This window comes from Balaenoptera borealis (assembly GCF_965194805.1).
Source record: "Balaenoptera borealis genome assembly, chromosome: 1".
Taxonomy (NCBI): Eukaryota; Metazoa; Chordata; class Mammalia; order Artiodactyla; family Balaenopteridae; genus Balaenoptera; species Balaenoptera borealis.
The window spans coordinates 153,781,426-153,802,801 of NC_138860.1; the positions used below are offsets into that span (position 1 = coordinate 153,781,426).

The following is a 21,376-nucleotide window of genomic DNA, read 5'->3' on the forward strand; positions in this document are numbered from 1 at the left end:
GGGGGGAAAACTGTGGTGGGGTGGGGATGGTGGTGTGATGAACTGGGCGATTGGGATTGACATGTATACGCTGATGTGTATAAAATGGATGACTAATAAGAACCTGCTGTATAAAAAAATAAATAAAATAAAATTCAAAAATTCAAAAAAAAGAGGTAGACATAGAAAATGGATTTGAGGACATGGGGTGGGAGGGCCAAGCTGGGGTGAAGTGAGAGTAGCATCAACATATATATACTACGGAATGTAAAATAGTTGGCTGGTGGGAAGCAGCAGCATAGCAAAGGGAGATGGGCACAGTGCTTTGCAATGACCTAGAGGGGTGGAATAAGGAGGATGGGAGGGAGGCTTAAGAGGGAGGGGATATGGGGACATGTGTAGGCATATGGCTGATTCGCTTTGTGGTGCAACAGAAACTAACACAATATCGTGAAGCAATTATACTCCAATAAAGATCTATTAAAAAAAAAAGAATTAGTGATTTGACTAAGAGATGAAGAGTACAAAGTACAGTACCTGACACATGATAGGCATTTGCTTAATGGTAGCTGCAGGAAAGTTAGTGATGGAAAAAGGTAGAGCCATGAGTCAAACCAGGTGTGACTGCAAAGCTCATGCTTGGTCTTTACAGAATGCTGATAGAGTAGGTGGCCTGGAGCAGGGGGCCCTCTAGGGGGTCACAGCTGGGAAAACAAAGGCTTGAGCAACTACAAATAATGCCTTCCTCTTCATTTACTGGTGATCACACCTTCTTTTTATTGTTTATTCCACCAGTCATTCAATGAATGGTGGACAAGAGCGTTCAACAACTTAAAGTAACTACAAAAAATTATGGTTGAAAAGCCCCTGACCTCTTGGATCATGATGTGTTTGCCAGCTCTGCAGGTTCTGATTCTGCTCATTTCTTAATTTATTCAAGTATATTTACTGGGCACTGTCTTAGTCTGTTTGGGCCACTATAACAAAAATGTCATAGACTGGGTGGCTTTTAAACAATAGAAATTTATTTCTCACAGTTCTGGAAGCTGTCAGTCCAAGATCAAGGCACCAGCCTATTCAGTGTCTGGTGAGAGCCTGCTTCCTGGTTCATAGTCTTCTTCCTGTAACCTCACATGTGAAAAGGGCAAGAGATGTCTCTGGGATCTCTTTTATAAGGACATTAATCTCATCCATGAGGGCTCTGCCCTCAGTACCCAATCGCTTCCCAAAGCCTTCACCTCCAAATACCATCACACTGGGGATTAGTTTTCAACAACATAAGAATTTGGGGGAGACACAAACATTCAGTCTATAGCAGGCATTTACTCTGTGCCATGCACTGTGCTTAAATGCTGGGGCTACAGTGATGGGTGAGACAATTTTCACCTTTAAGGAGTTCACAGTTGAATGAGAGAACAAGTGGACAATTTTAGGATGGTAGCCAAACTGCTATGATAGCACAGAAGAATGGCATCTAAGCTCTTCTGGGGGGGTCAGATAAAAGCCTAATGATGGAGATAACCTTTAAACTGAGATTTGAAAAAGGAACGGGAAGTAGCTAACCAAGGAAAGACTGTGAGAGGAAGGATGTGGCAGGCAAAGGAAACAGCGTATAAAAAGGCATGAGGACTATACTTTCAGGGGTCATTACTAGAGAAATTTCATACAGAAAACAGACTGATGGTTGCCAGAGAGGAAGGGGGTGGGGGAGTGAAATGGGTGAAGGGAGTCAAGAAGTACAAATTTCTGATTATAAAATAAATAACTCATGGGGATCTAATGTACAGCATGGTGACTAGAGTCAGTAATTTTGTGTTGCATGTTTGAAAGTTGCTAAGAGAGTAGATCTTACAAGTTCTCATCACAAGAAAAAGATATTACTTTGTATGGTGACAGATGGCAACCAGACTTACTGTGGTGATCATTTCACAGTATATACAGATATTGAATCGTTGTACACCTAAAACTAATATAATGTTATATGTCAATTATACCTCGATGAAAAAAGAAAAGAAGAAAAAGGGAGGCAAGAGGAAAGCATGGTGTCCTGGGGACTAAAGGTGATCAGCATGGAGCCTGGGCTGTGAAGGGTGTGGCAGCAAGCATGGAGGCTACAGAGGCTGGCAGGGCAGAATGATAGTGTCAGGTAGTTTAGACATTATTATTTTATCAATGGAGAATTTTAACGAGAGTAGCACATTTGCGTTCTTGAAACTTCACTCTGATTGCAGGGTAGAGAATGGGTTGAGGCAAGTGAAACTAGAAGCATGGAGACCATCTCATAACTGGGATTGTGGATACATTCCTTTACATTTCCGACCCTCAGTTTCTTCAGCTACAAAAGGGAATTAGGAAACAAACCTCATAATATTGTGGGGCTTAAGTGAGCCAATATAAACAAAACGCCTGGCTCAGGTAAGTGCTTCTCTGTGCCCACTTCCCATTCTGCCCCAGGGCTTAACTCAGAGCTATGTATACAATATGTGCTAAGCAATGTGCATCTGTGGCTGACTGAGTGACTGCTCTTCTCTGAACACAGCAAAATGAGGAGGCCAATGGTATTTTTAGTTAGGGAGTAGACGGCTACTGAACACGTGAATCCTAACCTAAAACAAATCTTTCCCTCACGTTCTTGCTGTAAATACAGATGAAGCTTCGCTCGCTCGCCTGCCACTCACCTCCTGCTGTGCGGCCCAGTTCCTAACAGGCCACTGCCCGGTACCCCTGCTCTAGGGCAATCATGGGGAAAACACCACCTCTTGTACTATGGCCCGGTCAGTGCCCTTGGTCTCCTTCAGAGCCCCTCATGCTCAGTGAGAAGTGACATCATCCGTCCTTAGAATGGGATTAAATGAGGAGGGCAACTCAGGGCATCCTTAAATCCTTGTGAGCCTATACTAACACTATCTAGATGTGCATTTCCTAGTTTTAGTGGGATCTATCTTTAACTGGAAACTTTAAAAATGGCCTTGTTATTTAGGGGAAGCATTTCATTTGGTGTCAAATCAGGTCCCCGAGTGGGTATTTCCAGTGCCACCAAAGATGGTGAACCGAGAACAAGAGAGGTGGCTCTCCCCTGAGAGTTTAAAATGCAAATAGAACTAAAACCTTAATGCCAGATATATAATGTGAAAAGTCAACTCTCGCTATAGGAAACACAATGAATGAACAAGCTAATGAAAAAGAATTCAAACCTACTGAATCATCTTTTAAAAAAAAAGACAACGCTTAGATACCATATGATAACTATTACATTAAAAAAAATATTTTAAAGGTTATAATCCCCCATGCTGGCAAGGCTACAGTAAAATCTTTATCTCAGGAACTTCTTATGGGAGTGTAAATTGGAATGATCCTACTGGAAAGTAATTTGGCAGTATGTATCAAGAGTACTAAAAAGGTACATGCTTTCTGACCCAGTAATTCCACTCTTGGGTATTCATCCCAGAGAGATAATCTAATCCAAATGAAGGAAAAAATTGTATGCAGGAAGATGTTTATCGTAATGTCATTTATAATAACAAAATAATAACAGCCTAAATGTTCTATATTTAAGTAAACCATGCCCTTTCACTAAATGAAACATTATGAAGTCATTAAAATAATGTTTACAATGACTATGTAATACTATTGGAAAACTTCTTATGATATAATGTAACCTAAAAATAACAGAATACAGAAAGTAGCAAAATCGTATTTATGCCATGACTACATCTTTGTTCTTCATGTATAATTATTACCCATGCATTACAAGTACAGATATTTAGACAAGAACTAGAAAACAACATGAAAAAAATGAAAATGGCTGTTGTGATCTTGAGTTTTTGTGTGTATTTTTCTCTTTTTTGGATATCATCAATATTCTTATTTAATAATACTATATACTATGGAGAGAGTATTTTTAAACATGGGTTTCATAGTCAGAAGCTTGGTTTCAATCTTAGTGCCATCACTTAATGTCTATGTGACTTCAAGCAATTTACTTAACCTCTTTGAATGTCAGCTTCCTCATCTCTAAAATGGGGGTTAAATACCTATGTTTATGAGAGTGTTATGAGGATAAAATGAGTAAACATAAATAAAGCATCTGTTACATAGTAGATGTACAATTAAGTTTTTAACATCCTAATTAACTCTTTTCTAGAAAGGATTTATCAGTTTACAAAGATATATGCACACACATAAACACACACACATATATATATAAAGTTGGAATAAATTTTAAAATAAGTTAGGAAATTTAGTCAAGGGAAAATAAGGGCAGTTCTATAAATGTTAACTCCCCTCACTTTTCCAATTCCTATCTACTAAAAGTGTAATGAGAATATTCTGGCTGCATTGTTCAGAAATCAGACATGAACGATGCTTGTTTTTCAAAAACAAAAGGAAAGAAAAGGATAGGAAAAGAAAACAAGGCAGAAAGAGATATCTCTCCCACCCTACTCTACTCCTGAGTGCACACACACACACACACACACACATACACATCCCTCTCGTCAGACTTCAAGGTGTGTCCCTGGAGTTCCAAGAAAATCACATCTTGGTCTTTTTTTGTAGTGAACACATTTGCTTTCCCCACGTAACAAAAGGTATCATTTTGCTTTTAATTATGGATTGTTATTATGCATTGCTTTTATTTGGCAAAGATGTTTGTTTCAGGAAAATTAATGTAGACAGTTCCATTTTTCAAGCAATAATACCTTCTGTCCCAGGCTTACAAAGAACAATTAGATCTGGATTCTTTCCCCACAATCAAGCTGGCAATTTCTTATGGAAAGTCGTGGTCAATCAGCGTGGAATGGAGCTTCCATGAGAGCTAGTCACATGCGGAAAATAGACTGTTTATGACCTGGCACTTTTACTTCCTGCGGTATATATAACTCTGACATTGTGCAGAGGCATTACTCTGGGTGGGCAGGAACACAGATTAATGTTGCCTCACTTTCAGTGCCACAGTTTTATCCTGACTATCATGATATTTTTCTCAGGAACTCCAGTTTCATGCAATTCAGCAGACATGACTGAAGGCCTTCTCTGTGCCAAGTACAGTGGTAGGAGCTGGAGACACCAATCTGAATCACACAGCATCCTTGCCCACAAGAGCTCTCACAGCAGGATGACTCACAGATGATTGCAACCCACAGTGATAACGTCTGTGGCCAAGGGTAGCGCAAGGTGCTGAGGGGCCTGGAGGAGGCACCTAACCCAGCCTAGGAGAGCAGAGGCTTCCAGAAGGTGATGATGAAATAGAGAAGTCATATATAGAGACAGAGGGGAGGAAAGGCTTTCCAAGCAGTCTTGGAATTAAAAATAAAAGTCTTACCAGTCTAAGTACCATTTACCCCCAGATTATATGACAAGCGCAAGGCTAACCGCTTTTCAAGTACGTGGGTTGCTAAACCCATTTGAAAGTATTTAACTGACTTGCCCATGATCACTTAGTATGTGGTAGAGACATGATCAGAGAAGGTAAATTATTGACTCATACAGCAAGAAAGTGGCAAAGCTGGGGCCAAAATACAGGTGTTTCTGGTTCATTATTTCACTCAGTCCTTACCACGGTTCTGTGCAGGCCTGTGTGAACAACTTTGCACACTTGCTGAATCTGAAGGAGAGTGGGAACAAAAAAAACTTTATTGAACACTTACTTGAGTGTGATACGATCTTTTGTGAAGACAGAGCCTCTGAGCTCTTCCACCTAAGTAGGGAAGAGTGACCTTGATACTCAAAAAATCCATAACTTTAATGTTTTATGGAATCTTTTCTCTTTAAAAGAGACGTGGATTTTATATTGTATTCCATAATACAGTAATGTTTGTTATAATATTAAAACTCTGAGTGGAATTATATTCTGGTTTAAAAACTCTTCTTATCCCTACATTAGAAATGTGGAAATGGGGGCTTCCCTGATGGCGCAGTGGTTAAGAATCCGCCTGCCAACGCAGGGGACAGGGGTTCAATCCCTGCTCCAGGAAGATCCCACATGCCACAGAGCAACTAAGCCCATGAACCACAACTACTGAGTCTGCACTCTAGAGCCTGCAGACCACAACTGCTGAGCCCATGCACCACAACTACTGAAGACCGTGCGCCTAGAGCCCATGCTCCGCAACAAGAGAAGCCACCGCAATGAGAAGCCCGCGCACCGCAACAAAGAGTAGCCCCCGCTTGCCGCAACTAGAGAAAGCCTGCATGAGGCAACGAAGACCCAACGCAGCCAAAAGTAAACAAATTTAAAAAAAAAAGAAATGTGGAAATGAGAGAGAGTTTAAGTAATTCATCCAAGGGCTATATACTTGTGAGTATACAGGCTAGGATTTGTGCTCATATCTGTCCTTTGCTCTTATCCATGGCACAGACCTGGGGCCTCTTATTCTGGTCCTAGTGCTCTCATGACCACCACATTTCACCTATCTCTGTGTTCTATAAGCCTTATTCAAAAGCAGCATGGGACTCACGTCTGCTGGTATGTCACTGCATGACCTGGCCAAATCCTATCAACCACTAGGCCTCAAGATACCCTTTCTAAGGACCCTAAGGAGATATTTCCCTCAGAACTCAAGTTAGGAGCAGTGGAGATTCTGTAATTCAACTGTTTTATTTGGGGTTTTTGTTTTTTCCTTAGGACACTTGGTATATTGTAACTGAGTTTGCCACTGTGCCTAAGTTGTTGAAAAGCTGAGAGCCAAATTTGTACCCTACCTCTAGCAAGTGAGAAGAGTATCTCAGCATATGAATTCTGAGTTATGACCTTGTACCTAGCATCTAATTTCTCCTTATTTGTCTTTTTCTCCATGTCTTTAATTACATGTGCTTTAATTTTATTGCATTCTTTTAAGCATCTTCAAATTTTTTTGGAATTACTGTTATATGTTGAATAACCAAATATGTAAAGAAACAAACAGAGAATAGTGTTTCAAGGAGATAACCTGATAGTCTTAAGAACCAGACGTCATACGTAAACAGGCTCATTAGCTCCTAGAGACAGAGGACAGCAGGACCTATGGCCGATCCAGATTCCTGTGCTGTTCTTTTTAAAGTTGGCTTCACTTTCTCAGTGAGAGGTAAATTGGTTCCTGTCCTTTAGGGGCCATTTCAGTTACCACCTCTTGAAGGAAGTCCTCTTGAAAACTCCTCAGTTAAAACCAGTTGAATCAAATAGACATAATGGTATTAAAACTCAAAACAAATTCTTAACTAAATTGCTCCCCTGCCTTCATACCTTTATCCCACTCTCTTGCTTTCCTCAACAGTTTTTTTTTTTCTCTGAGCATCTATGCTCTTTTAGGCATGCATGGGATATAGACATCCCTTTTTTTCCACTCTGTTGAAGGAGGCACATCAGCAAATAGTGCAGAACACTGTGGCAGGTGACTCTGAGCAGCTCCCTTCCCCTCTGTGGGCTCAGTTTGCTTTTTGTTGAAATAAAGCAGTTGGGTCAAATGACCTCCAAAACCCCTTGCTCTGACATTCCAGGAGGCTATGTCGTGGGATAGCTTCACTCATGCTGGGTCGTGGTGACCTTGAGGATGAGGGGTAATCGCAGCTTTGAAGTATAAACTGAAGACCTAAAAGGCATATCTTTTAAACTCTAAAATTTGATTTTACAAAAGAAAAGTTGTGACTTAAAACATATAAAAAAAGGGAATTTATAACCATATAACTTTGTCTGATAGTAAGCCAAAATATCACATCTGTAACAAACTTCCTCTGGTCCTATCTGGGATCAGGTACAGAGAGAATACCCAATATAGAAAATATTCATCTCTCACCTTGGAAGAGAAGGCGGGGGGGGGGGGGGGGGGGGAGGAGATGGAGAGAGGGGAGGTACAGGTGGGAAGAAAAAAGAGACTAATATGTAAATTACCTAACTGTAATGTGAGACATGATTAAATCGATGCTTAGCGGCTTTGGGGCCCATGGGTGCACTGGGTGGGCATCTGTCAGCCACGCATGCATCCTCTCCAGCCTTGAGCTTCACCGTCACTTTAGATGCCACGTCTGTTCTTGCAGGTTCCCACATGGCCTCGTATTGCTGGAGCAGAGGGTGGGGAAGAAGCAATCTGTCCTGGCATGGAGTCTTCTGACTCATGACTGGAACAACCTTCCTCTCACTGTTTCCTCCAGAGCTGGGCAGGGTGAAGTCTTCCAGCACAAGCCCCCGTCTGAGTCTTTGGGGTTTTAGGATGGGACGTGTGTCATTTCTCTTCAGCAGGAGTAAGGGTTTCAGCTGTTTATCCAGCCCTCTTCAAAAACCTGATCTAGCCTTCCACATTTAATTTTTTAACGCATATTTAGACAGAGTCCACTCTGCTAGGAAAGCTAAACTCTGTCCTTTCTGCCATGGAGCTTAGCATATAATGAGAATGACATTAATCAAATATAAATACAGATAAATATAGAATTTCGAATTGTGAACGCTATGAAGGAAAAATACAAATCATCACCGCTTAAGTCATAGCTCCTCCCACTCCCCTGTGTGCAGAGGCTGTTCAGTTGTGCAGTGTTACCACTGCAGTTCATACTGCTCCTCTGCCTAGAAACCTGGGGATCACCGAGAACATTTCTCACCGCTCAATACTCTCACAGCTACCTGGGCATAGGCATCAGAGGCCAATAGTATGGGTTCGAATCTCGGTTTTTCTATTAGCAGCTGTGACCTTGAGCACGTAACCTAACCTCTTGAACTTCAGCTTCTTCATTTGTAAAAACGGGTAACAATGCCGGCCTCAGAAGGTTGTGAGGATTGGCACAGAGTAAGTGCTCAGCAAATGCAGCTGCTACAGCCTCTGCTGCCATTAATCCTGCTTCCAAAACGTCTCTGCAGTTTCATATGCTCCTCTCCATTGCCACCTGCCCTGCTTTTGTGCAGACTGCCAGAGGTGAACCCAAATGCTCCTTTAAGCTGCCCTGGGGATGAAAGCCACTTGGGTGCCTGGCTTTTCCAATAACAGGAAGCTACAGGAGCAGAAAGTACTTGGTGAAGTATATTGATGCAATCTCGCTTGTGCAGCCCTAGCTTTTGTCTGCTGCCCCACTCTGCTCCCCACTGAATTTAGCCCCTAGTCATGAGATTCTAGTTCAGCCTTGAGTGATGTTCACTCTCTCCCTGAGTAAAAGGCTAATGCATTTTTTTATTATCCTGATGGGAGTCGGTGCCCCAAAGGGCAGCTGAGCCTCAGCCATTGGTCAGGTTCCCCTAGAAGGTGGTCGAGTTGGTGGATGCTTAGGGGAGGCACCCAGGCATCAGCCAATGGCCCGGGTGGGGCTTGAGGAATACTTTGAACCCTGGTCACGTACCTTTCCCCATGTTTTTCTTTGGAGCACTTACCGTAACTGAAATTAATTCATACTGTATGATTATTTGCTTAATATGTCTTCTCCACTCCACTATTAGCTATCTCTTTGAAAACAGGGGCTGTGTCTTTCTCGTTCTCCTCAGCAATATGCCTGGAACAGAGTAGATGCTTCATGGATATTTGTTGGATTAACGAGTGAACAAGTGAAGAGGCAGAGAGTGGAGTTCCAGTGCTATCTGCAGAAGCCATGCTGCACATCACTTGTTCAGCATGAGGAGAAGTAGAAAGAGGGCCATGTCAAGGGCAGAAGGCAGGGTCAGGGACAAGTAAGGTGATGGCATACAGAATGGTCAGGTAAACAGAAGACCGGCGTCCCACTTCAGTGGGGTGTGGGCATGAACTCAGTGCTTGAGACAGCATTTTTCAGACTTTCATAATCCCTGCTCCCTTTCCTCACAGAGGTGACTGGCTCTCCCCACACCTTCCTCCTACCACATCTTCTACATGTGACACTGACCAAGGTGATTAGACCCACCTTTATTATCTGAAGTTTGGTTCTGAAAATAATAGGTAACTTTTTGTTTGTTCTCCAAACATGAGGTTATGTTAAAATATAAAAACTGCTTTTTCAAATAACACATAGAATTTGTGGATATTTGTCATCCCTTGTTGACAATGGGGATCATTAAATTATTCTAAGAAAGGATCAAATTTAATTTTAGAGTGATCAGTCCTGCAGCCAGTAAGCAGGCTAGACTGGAGTAGGAACGATTAGAAGTAGTGAGTTTAGGGAGAGGTCAGCACCACATAAAATGTTTTCTAGGGAGCAGGCTCTGCTTGGGGTAGGGCAGGGAGGGAGCCTGAGATCCCTAGATGCCTAGAAAATGACTGTGGCTGAGTGAGGGGGGGAGGACTGAACAGGAAGGGGGTTGCAGGGAAAAGAGGGGCTGAGCCATGAAGCCAAATGTGTGCCTATGCCCCTGTGACCTCCCTTTCTAGAGGGTGTGGATCCCTAGGTCCTCCCCATTATGGCTGGCTTCTGGAGTGACAGGAAAATGCACAGGGATTACTGGTCCTCTTATTTAAATTATCTCCAATCTATGCCATGAAAGACTGATTTTTCCCCTAATAGCTATCCTGCACGAAACAGAAAAAGCAGAACAGAACACATAATCAGTGACTGTTCTCTTCTACCACATAGAACCTCACACATCAAACCAGGCCCTGAGCTCCTGGAACACCACGTCCCTTTCTCATTCCAAGAAGTAATTGCAGTGCAGTTCGTGATGAAAATGAAAAATCCGTTTATAACTGTAGCTTCATATTTACCCATCCAGATGAAGATGGCCAAATTCTCAGTGGTCTAATCCCTAGGTCACCAAGACAGAATCAGAGAGGATTTTGAGAAAAATTATGGGTCCGATGTGTCTGTGTCTTTTGAGAGAGAAGGGGATAAAACTAAAGACCTTTTCTGATGATCAATTCAGTAGGAACTTCTCTAGTTATCATCTTGGTAACCAGTGATCAGCAGATCTTTGTTATCATCTGTTGGTCAGGCACTGGGCTAGTCCCTGAGAGGAGTGAAGTAATACTGGCACAGCCCTTGCCCTCAGGGAGATCACACAGCCAGTGGAGAGGATGGAGGAGTAAACAGGCCAGGGAGATGCAGTGTGATGGTGCTCTGATAGGGAAGGTCAGAGGGATAAGGGCAAGATCCAGTCCAGCCTTGGCAAGTCAAGAAAGCCTTTACAGAAGAGGTGGCATGAGAGTGGAGAGCTGAATAACAAGTAGGAATTAGCCAGGTAAATCTGGTTGGGTTGTTGTTCTAAGAGGGAACAACACGTGCAAAGACCTTGAGGTGAGAGCACAGCAAATTTGGGGAACTGGAAGTGGCTCATCATGGTTGGAGCTCAGAGTCTGAAGGAACAGGAGAAAAGAGGCAGGAGCTGGGTCACAGAAGTCCTCCAACAGCAGCTAAAGGGTTAAACTTTATTCTGTAGGAGGCCTGGTGAGTTTTAAGATGTGATTCTAGAAAGTTCACTCCAGCTGCAGCAGCAATTTGCAAGACTCGAAGCGGGGAGACCAGTTAAGATGCTGTTGTAAAAGGCTAGATACCAGATGGTGAGAAGCCCAAAGTCTCAGCCTGAGGTGGGGCACAGCTGGAGAGGCGCTCAGAAATCCTAGCTTCCAACCAGTGTGCTTCCCATTCTACCTATTCACACCTCCCACCCGCCCCCCCTCACCTGTGAATGATTCTTCTTCTTTCTCTCAGCTTCTCTTTCCTGTTAGGCTCCTGGAGGTTGGTCTACACTCTTTTTATGAATGGGATACCTAATTGCCAACTAGCTTAAATAACATGCCTAGGATAACAGCACAAAGATGATAGAGTCAGGATTCATATGTTTGTCTGTCTGATTTTGAGTTTGGAGCTCTTTCCACAAAATACTTTGTGTAACTGCAGGGAGAGGGGCTTCAGACATGAAGAATAGAGTATCTTTTCCAAAAGGTTGGATATTGCCTGGAAGAGTCTCCCCAGATTCAGAGGACTTTGTTTACATCACTAGGCTGCAGTAGCTGGGCTTTTCAAACTGCCTCCTGTGACAAAATAACCAAGTAGTTCTCTCTTGATGTCTTACTAACACCACCTTCCCTGAAAAAGGACTAGAAACAAAATCACAGCAACAAGAGCAAACATATTTATAACAATAAACGTATGTGACTTACATTCTTATACTTTAAAATAAAGACTCAGCCTGAGACCAAAAAAAAAATAACATAATGCTGCACAAGATTAAAACATGCTTCATTTGTTATATCTAAATATGACCCTGTTAAATAAACACAAGCAAGAAAGATGACCAAAAAAAAATACACCAAAACAATGCTAACTGTGCTTCTCTTTCAGTGGTGGGATTTCATTCATTTTTACTTTCTGGATTTTCTGGAAATTTGGAAAATGACAAAAATAAGCATGTGTTACTTTCATTATTACAAAAATTTTAAAGATAGATTCTTTAATGTTGGACAACAATAGTTTTCATTGAGAATAACTGAAATCACAAAAGATCCAAAATTCCTAGATGAGGTTTCTAATTGACCCACCTTTCAGTACTTTTACCCTTGGGGCTGTCAACTGTGACCAGAGGTGAAGTGGCATTGTATTAACAAAATAGCTTCCACTGGATGAACAGAGGAATATGGAAAACTCTTGGAACAAGGATGCTGATAGACAGTTCCTTAAGCATCCACTACAGATGCTTCTGCCATCCTTGGTTGGCACCAAATTCAGAGATTGCTCCTATTGACCTTGGAACCTCCAGCCCCCATGGTCTTTATGGAGTCATGACTCTGCATCAACCACACATTGGTTGAACACAGAAATGGGTTTCCTCTGAATGTTTATGAGACACCACTCCTACCAGGGAAAGCTGGATGCAGAGTCATACACAGCCAGGAGTCCACACATTACCTCCTAACTGACCCAACCCTGGCATGCCCACACTCTGCCAGGAATCTGTGGAATACCATACAGGCACACTTGGACACATTGCCCTCTGTGTAGGTTTAGAATTCCTTTATCTGTTCCCCCCACTCCTCAAAACACACACACACACACACACACACACACACATGGTACCACTACCACACATGCGAAGGGCCTGCCTTCCTGAGACTGTAGCTTATGGTTAGCTAATGGTTCAGCTGCTCAGCCCTCAACCAGCAGGCCCTGTCCGCCTACCAAACCTGCTGCCTAGCTAGCTACCTTCATTTCCTCCAACTAACATTGCATATTCTACCATCCGGGCAGTTAGGTAATATATCATCTCCATATAAAAGGCCCTTATGTCTCTCAGTTGGTAACTAATTTATATAATCTGGTAATTCTTTATGTCCACCATGCTCCCCTCTCATATAACTAGTTTTCTATTATTGGTCAAATTCCACGAATCACGTGCCCTATTTTAATAAATGCCAAACAGTTTCCACTGGTGATCCTAAATGATTATACTAGGCACACCGTTTAGTAATGAAAATTTTCTTTTTCATTTATTCCTTAAGGACTTTGAGGGAATTATTTGGATATTTTAGTATCTTAGGTTCAAACTGTTGTGATTCTTTTCTTTTTTAAATGTCTTTATTGAGTATAATTGCTTTACAATGGTGTGTTAGTTTCTGCTGTACAATAAAGTGAATCAGCTATACGTATACATATATTCCCATATCTCCTCCCTCTTGCGTCTCCCTCCCACCCTCACTATTGCACAGTGATTCTTGAATGTACACTTTTGTTTTTATTTGCATATAGAACATGCAGACTTTGTAATCCTATCTTAAGAGCTACAGGTTAAAACAGCAGTCTACACTTATCTGCTTGGGCCACTAGGTGGTGCACACATATGTCTGTGAACTGTAGGTTAAAGGGGTTTGTCACCAGGTTAGATTTAATTCATCACCACAGAAGTGGTACAGACAGTAGGAGCTGTAGGAGTCCAGGAGAGACAGTGATCCTATGGGTGGGAGTAAAGGAAGGAAGGTCTCCAGAGGAGGTGGATAGATAATATTGCTGCTGAGATGGCAGGAGCAAAATCGTAAAGGCAGGAATCCCCAAAGCCGTGACGGGGGGGGAAGTCCTGTAGAGGAAGGGGCATGCTTACTTTCCATGCTGATGAATTCCTACCTAACAGGGTTGTTGCAGAGGGAATAATGGAATAGTTGAATCATTTGAACTAGATGGCATCAAGCATTCCTTTCAGCCTGTGTGCTGGGCACTGGAAATATAGAGATGAAATGGCATAGTCTTATCCTCAAGTAAAGACCTCATGAGAGAAACAGAGAAGGAAACAGATAATTAAGACAGAGCATGATACAAAAGTTAGGTTTTACAAGATGCATTGGAAGAACAAAGTGTGAAATATTCTGTTCTGAGGAAAGGAGAGAAGGGTGTTAGTTCTGGGAGCTGAGGTGCAGAGGAGACCTCATTGGAGGTCTTGAGATGTGAGGAGGGAGCTCCACGAAGATCTCAGGAGATTAGTTAGAGAGAACAGCATGAGCAAAGGCATGGGGATTTGAAAGGATAATGTGCATTCCAGGAATGGTTCAGCTGAGTTTAGCAATGCTTACTGAGGGCTATTGTGTGCCATGGACTGAATAATAGATGCTCCAGGCCCTTAAGATGCCCCTCAGATAGTGAGGAAGACACACAAGCACTGAAAATTGCAGTGTGAGAGGTTAGCTTAAAATTTGTTCTCTTTTAAATTCTCAGCTCTGTCATTTAGCCCCCAGGGTCCTGGCTACAGACATTCTCAGAGAACTCTACACCGGAAGGGGAGCCCACAAGCACAGTGTCTGGCTGCTTTTGACTCAGAGTCACTGACAGTATTTCAGTCTCACTCACTCATTTTAGAGGTGTGAAGTTCAAGGCCAGAGACATAACAGTAAGTTATCCAAAACCACAGAGAGGAGCTAGGACACAAGGCCAGGTCTGTCTGTGTTCCTGTCAGGTTTTCTTCCCTTTTTGTCCTTCTGGACCCTGGACACAGAATCACCATTTAGAGATAGATCTTAATTAGGAAATAGACACTTTTCAGGTAAATGGACCTCCTTCACCAACGGCGATTGCCACAAAACCAAGCTTATGGAAAAATAGAAGGACACATTGTCTTCCTTCCTCATGTATGAGGGAAGGGCCTAGCCTCACAGGCTGGCCTTGGCAAAGGCAGCTTGAGCCAGTTGTCCCACTAGCCTGGTTCTGTGATTGGGAAAGAAGGCAGTCTGGCTCCAGCTTCCATGTGTGGGTGTGTGTTTCATTTCAGCATGAGAATGTGTGCTCACAGTGGAGGTCAGTGACATCTTGGAGTTGCACTGTTGCTTGAAAATGTCAACTGGAATGAATTATGAGCTGGCAGTAAAACAGGGCTGTGTGATGGAGAAGGCTATGAAAGGATACAGACCTGCTTTTAGGGCCCTGAAAAATCATTAAAGCAAGGGATAGAGAGATCTTAAAGAGGTTTGACTGGGACAGATCAAATTTAAATGGAAGAGGAGGGGACCACAAGGGCCAGGGATTTGAGACCAGGTCTTATAAGGAAAGGATGAAGGAACTGGGAATATTTAACCAGGAGAGAAGATGACACAGATCTTCTTCAGGTCTCCAAACTTGTCATGGGCTGAAGCAGCTAGAAACAGGGATGATTTCATAAGGAAGCAGCTTTTAACCCTGCTCAAAGTAGAGCTATTTAGGGACACAGGTTCGAGCACTGGTCAGGGAACTAAAATCCCACATGCCGTGTGGCATGGCCAAAAAAAACAGAAAAAAAATTTTTTTAACTGGCAAAAAGTGAGTTCCCTGTCAGGCAAAGGGATAAAACAGAATCAGTTCATATAACTGGTGGGGACATTGCTGAGAGGATTCCTGTACAGGTGGCAGGTCAGATTCAATGACCTTTGAGCTCTGGTACCAATAATTCTATGAAAAGGGGCAAGGCAGGTTTTATAAACCAAGGGACACATGGTCTATAATAATAACAAAACATTAATACAAAAATAGCTCTTTTTATTAAGTACCTATTAAGTACCAGGCATCATGCTAAGTGATTTATTGTGCATTATCGTATTTTGGACTTTCAAGCCAGGATTAGAACTGACTGAATTCTAACCCTGGCTCTCTCATTCAGTGAAGATGTGGTCTTAGGCAGATAATTTCTCCTGTCTGAACCCCATGTCCCTCTGTTGTACAGTACCAACCCTGTAGGATTGCCAAGAGTGTAAGAAGAAATGACACATCAAAGTGCCTGGTACTGTGCCTGGCCTATATTCGGTACTCAAAAAATGTTGCTGCCTTCTCCTTTCTGCTTAAGGAGAATTTCAGGAAGCCATTCTAGGGGAGAGGCAAAATAAAGAGGGAAATGCAGGTGAGGTGAAATATGGCAAAGGACCCACTGGATGAAGTACCAGATAATCAGAAGCTCCTGCAATGTGTATCCTTGAAGCAGTGGTTCTCAAAGTGAAGTTTGTTAGGACCCCTTTTTAAGAAAAAAAATTACGTATTAATGGAAATTGCTATTAATGGAAAATCAAGTGTAGGAAAGAGACAGAGGTTGACTGAGGCTTAAGGAATCCTGACTTAAGTCTTTAAGAGAGTTGCTTACCACTGCCCCATCCTCAGCCTACAATACCCTCTTCTCCACCCTCAGGTTCCCATGACATCCAGTTCAGGACTAGGCTTCTCCATAAGTATGGTGTGATAGGGGGCGAGCCTACTGAGATCTTGACCACCTCAGCCCTTGGGGCCAAGGCTAGCTGCCTCCAAACAAGAGCAACTTCATCTATATGGGCTAGTGTACCTGACAAATATTATTTTCTTTGAATGTTGTATGGTACAGAGAGATGAGGATTCGGTTAGAAAAGTAATGGTTCGATCATCAGTAGTTGAAATTGTCATAGCATTGTTGAGCAGATTTAATAAATAAACCAGCCCCCAGGAGTATCTTGGTTAGAAAGGAGTATCAGGAGGGTGACAGTGACTTAAGGACCCAAGGCAAAGAGGGTTGCCAGGATATCAGACACTTAACCAGTACAGCCAGTGTGACCAAAGAGAAATCTACGGCTGCCTGGTACAGAGGAGTGAGCCATGGCTGGGAGTCTGGAAAGGGACTTTCTTTGTGGCTCTAGGTAAGCCACATTCCTCTCACGGCCTCATTTTCCCTAAATATAAGATAGGTTTGACTGGAAGGTCTCTAAGGCCCTCTCGGCTCTGACCAGAAAGGCTGTCCATTCCCCCTTGTCTCTAGGGTGCAAGGCCTCCCTGCAGAGCTGTGAGGCGACGTCCTCCACAATACAGCCTGCTCTGTGTGTCTGAACATCCCCTTTGCATGTTCACCCTGACCTGCTAAGCAACAAGTTTGGCTCTGGCTTGAATCAGTGCTCTCACAATGTGTTTTCTTTTGCAGCAACAGCGGCACCTAGACCTCCTGACGATAACCAGCCCTGGTGAGTAGGTGTGGCCATTCTGCTTTGGCTTTTCCCTTATTTCCCAGAGTGATGTCTGGTTGTCTATCCAAATGCAATTCCTGCCCTCCTCCTTTGGCTTCCTGAATGAACAGCAGAATTCTTGGGTCATGAATGATCCTTCTCCCCCATCCTCTACCCCACAGGCAGTTTCTTTTCTCTTCCCCAGCTCTGTGCTGCCTTGTCTTGACTCTGCAGATGGCAGGGTTGATACTATGATGTTGCTGCATATTCCAGGGCCAGGTTCTCCCCAGATCACTCAGTGGATCCAAGTGTCAAGGAAGTGCCGTGGTCTCCTGAGAAATAAGTTTTAAAATCATGGGGAATGGGGAAACTGCCTGGTAGATGGCATGGAATGAAGGGAGGACAGTTAATGAGGAAAGACCAGTCTGGGGAAGTGACCAGGTTTGGTCTCCTGTGACTCTTGTCACTCACCTTTAGGAAGGACAAGTCCCACAACAAAGCTATGGCCCTGGGATTTAAAGCTCCTTTCCTTCCCCTCGGTCTGGCATATAGCCCAGAGAAAAGTTGAGCAGTTTAGTTTTACCAGAAGGTATTTTATTTCAATTTGGGAACTTGAGGCAAAACTGGCCAACAAGAGATGCTGTCCTCTCTTGGAATCCAAGGAGATGATGGTGCCAGCAGTGAGCATGCAAGAGTGGGTATGGTGGTCCATCTTCATTCACTGGTGATGTTCTAAATATTTAATGGCCCCGGTGGCCCTCTACTGTGCTGGGCATTAACACTTTGGTTACCGGACTGTGAGGAGATGGCATCCTGAGGAAGGGACTGGTGTGGGGGAGTGGTCACATGGCAGGGTTGGAGAGCTCTAGGAGTGGCTAATTACCAATAAATACGGAGGTATTTCAGTATTTTAGTAACCAATATAGCTGTGCCATGTCATCCTGCCTACCACCCAGCCTGTTGCTGTGTTCAGGGCCAGTTGGCTCACAAGGAGATTGAGAAATTGTCCTCTGCAGGCACTGTCTTAGCACAAAGGCTGGTTATCTGTCTATGTAACTGAGATATAAGACAATGACTGCAAATGTAATTTGGATCCACCCAGTTCGGGTGGCCTTACTACATTGCCACCTGATAGATCTCTTCGAACTTGGGACTTCAGAAGAACAAAGATGAACTGGTTTGAAAATGTTCAATCTAACCCATAGAATGAACTGTGTTTAACAAGTATATAATTAACATATATAGAAATTCCAAATCATGGGCTAATATAATTAGAATGGCTCAGTTGTGTGACCTACCAATCCCTTCCCACTAAGGTGTTGGTAAGTGATTATCTTTGTCCCGTCCGGTTAGTTGCTTTCCTTCATGATTGTTTTCTGTTCTGCTCCACAAATGCTGACCCAGATTGCCTGCTTTCACATTCTAGTCTCATCTGGTCACACCCTGATATGATGCTGACATATGAATTGGAGAGGTTTCTTGATCTGTCTTCAGTTGCTTTAGAAGGAGACTTTTAGACTCTGTTAACTGCATTTCTTTTGCACCAGCTCTTTCCGTTCCTAATTGCTACTGCACAAATTCAAGCAGAATAGTTGTGACTCTCAGTGCACTCTTTTTGGACACACTGTTAAGCACTGCCAGAGTTTGGAATGGTTTATAATTTTCCCTACTTTTACATGAGGAAAGACCATTTTCTGGGTCAAAGCTTCTCAAAAGTCATGTTGTGTCACACGAGTATACAGTACTGCAAGTAGGCTACATTTGTGTGATATTGTAAGATATACACTTGTGATATATTGATCCACCCATCTCTCAGGGGTACAGGTAGGTCCCAGGATAACTGAGCTGCCAAGGTGGTAGCCTCTACTCCAGTCTACCAAATATTATCCATGTGTGTCATGACTTGGAAAGGTTAGGAAAGACCGTGAGGCTATGTATTACCTGAACAACTCTAGTCCATGTCAAAATCACTTCCCTCTACTGTTACTAACTGTCTCTCACTTTCAAAGTCATCTCCATTCCCCACCTCACCAGAAGCTGCTGCAGCTAGCAAGGGGCATGCTACCTCTCTGGGGATGCCAGTGGGAGGTACTAGCTTGTTTGCACTCGTCACCAGACCATCCTCAACACAGAACTGCAGTCTGATGCTACCACTCCTCATCAGCCTTCAGATATGCTGGCTGGGAATTTGGAAGCCTTAAAACTCTGTGTTATCTTCTTTAAACTCTTACTTTGTTCATCGTGAATAATTTTGAATACACAGAAAAGAGTAGAGATAAAATGAAGAGTCATCTATTGCCCCCCTCACCACCAAACAGCTTGGCTTTATCATATCAACATTGTGCCATATATGCTACAGAGTCCCCTATTAAAAAAATTATAGATCTACTTGAGACTTTTCTGTACTCCTAGCTGATTGCATCTCTCTCCCTTCACTCTATAGGTAACCACTGTAATAAATTCAATGATTTTCTATATCTATATATCCAAAAATATGACTGGTATAACTGGTATTGTTTTACAAATTCCTATAAGTGATATCACACTATAAATGTCATACTGAACTTTTCCCTTACTTATTATACTGTAGAGATTCATTCATGTGAATACATGTAGCTCTGGTTCAATCATTTTAACTGCTATATAGTATTCCACTTATGATTACATCACAATTTCTTTTTCCATTTTATTGATCATAATTTAGGTTATTTCCAGTTTTTTTGCAATTTTAAATAATACTACTTGGAGCATTTTGTGCATAAGTATGAGAATTATCTAGAGCATATAACTAGGAGAAGAATTACTGATTACATGCATCTTCAAATTTACTGTATAATGGCCAGTTGTTTTCTAAAGTAGTTGAACAAATTTATACTTCAAAGTATAAGAACAGCAAAGTATAATAATTTCCATTTCTCTGAATCCTCCACACTTGGCATCATCAGACAAATTTTTACCAGTCATCATGATAAATATAAAATGTTATCCCATTGTTTTTATAATATATGTTTTCCTGATTACTGGTGGGGTTTAATATCTTTTCATATGTTTATTGGCCACTTTTGCTTTCTTCTGTGAACTGACTTTTCATATCGTTTGTCCATTTTCTCTTGGGTTGTTTCTTTTTATTGATTTTTAATTCTTTGTTGTTCTGCATGTTGATACTTAGTCACTTAACATGCATTGCAAATATCTTACCCCAGATGGTGGCTTGTGTTTTTTGATTTATGATGTATTTTGATTTATGGAAGGGTTTTTTGGTTTGTTTTAGTGTAGCTGAATGTATGAATATTGCTTTATGAGCTTTGCTTTTGTGACTTATTTAAGAAATCCTTCCCTACCTGAATATCATATTCTCCTGTATTCTAAAAATTGTCAAGTTTTACATCACACTTGGGTATTTATCTCATTTAGGACTGATCATTGTGTATAATATGAGCTGGGGATTTAATTTGTTGTTTACATATAGATAACCCATTATCCCAGTATCATTCAACAACTAGTTCATTCTTTCTTCCACTTATTAGCAATTACACATGATGATGATGATGATGATGATGATGATGATGATGATGATGAAGAGCCAGCTGACTTTTCCTACACAGCTTATAAATTTTTGTGTTCTCCTGTTTATTGCATCTCAAGATTTTCCTGTTACCTTATTAAAGTAGATCCCTTAATAGCTGTTTTAGTGAGAGTCCATGAGAAACGATCTTAATCTGTATATGTTCTTATTTTGACTTCAATTTGGGATGATAGTTTGGATAGGTATAAATTCTAGCTTGAGGAGGGCTTCCCTTCATTCTTTGAACATTTTTTTTTTCATTTTTTTCTGACATCCACAGTTGCTAATAAGAAGTCTGCCAGTATTTGTTTATGGTAACTTATCTTTTCTTGGGTAGGTTTAAAGATTTTCCTTTTGATCTTCATGCTCTGCTTTTTCATTTTAATGTGTCTGGATGTGAATTTATTTCTGTTTACCCTGCTTGGTACTCTGAGTAGTCTTTCTACCTGAGAATCTATGTCTTTCTTTAATTCTGAGAAATTATTGGCAAATTATCCCTTCAAAGATTGCTTTTCTTCATTCCTTTGATTCTCTTCTTCAATAATTTCTATTAGATGAATGT

General features: G+C 41.9%; 1 protein-coding gene across 1 annotated transcript in view; it reads left to right on the forward strand.

Annotated features, from left to right (window-relative positions):
* AGBL4 (AGBL carboxypeptidase 4) overlaps window positions 1-21,376 on the forward strand; it is a 1,392,661-nt gene that overhangs the window by 1,025,356 nt on the left and 345,929 nt on the right. Inside the window, exon 6 of the mRNA XM_082372119.1 lies at window positions 17,228-17,267. Within this exon, the coding sequence (XP_082228245.1) occupies window positions 17,228-17,267 (40 nt within the window). The remainder of the gene's footprint in view (window positions 1-17,227; window positions 17,268-21,376) is intronic.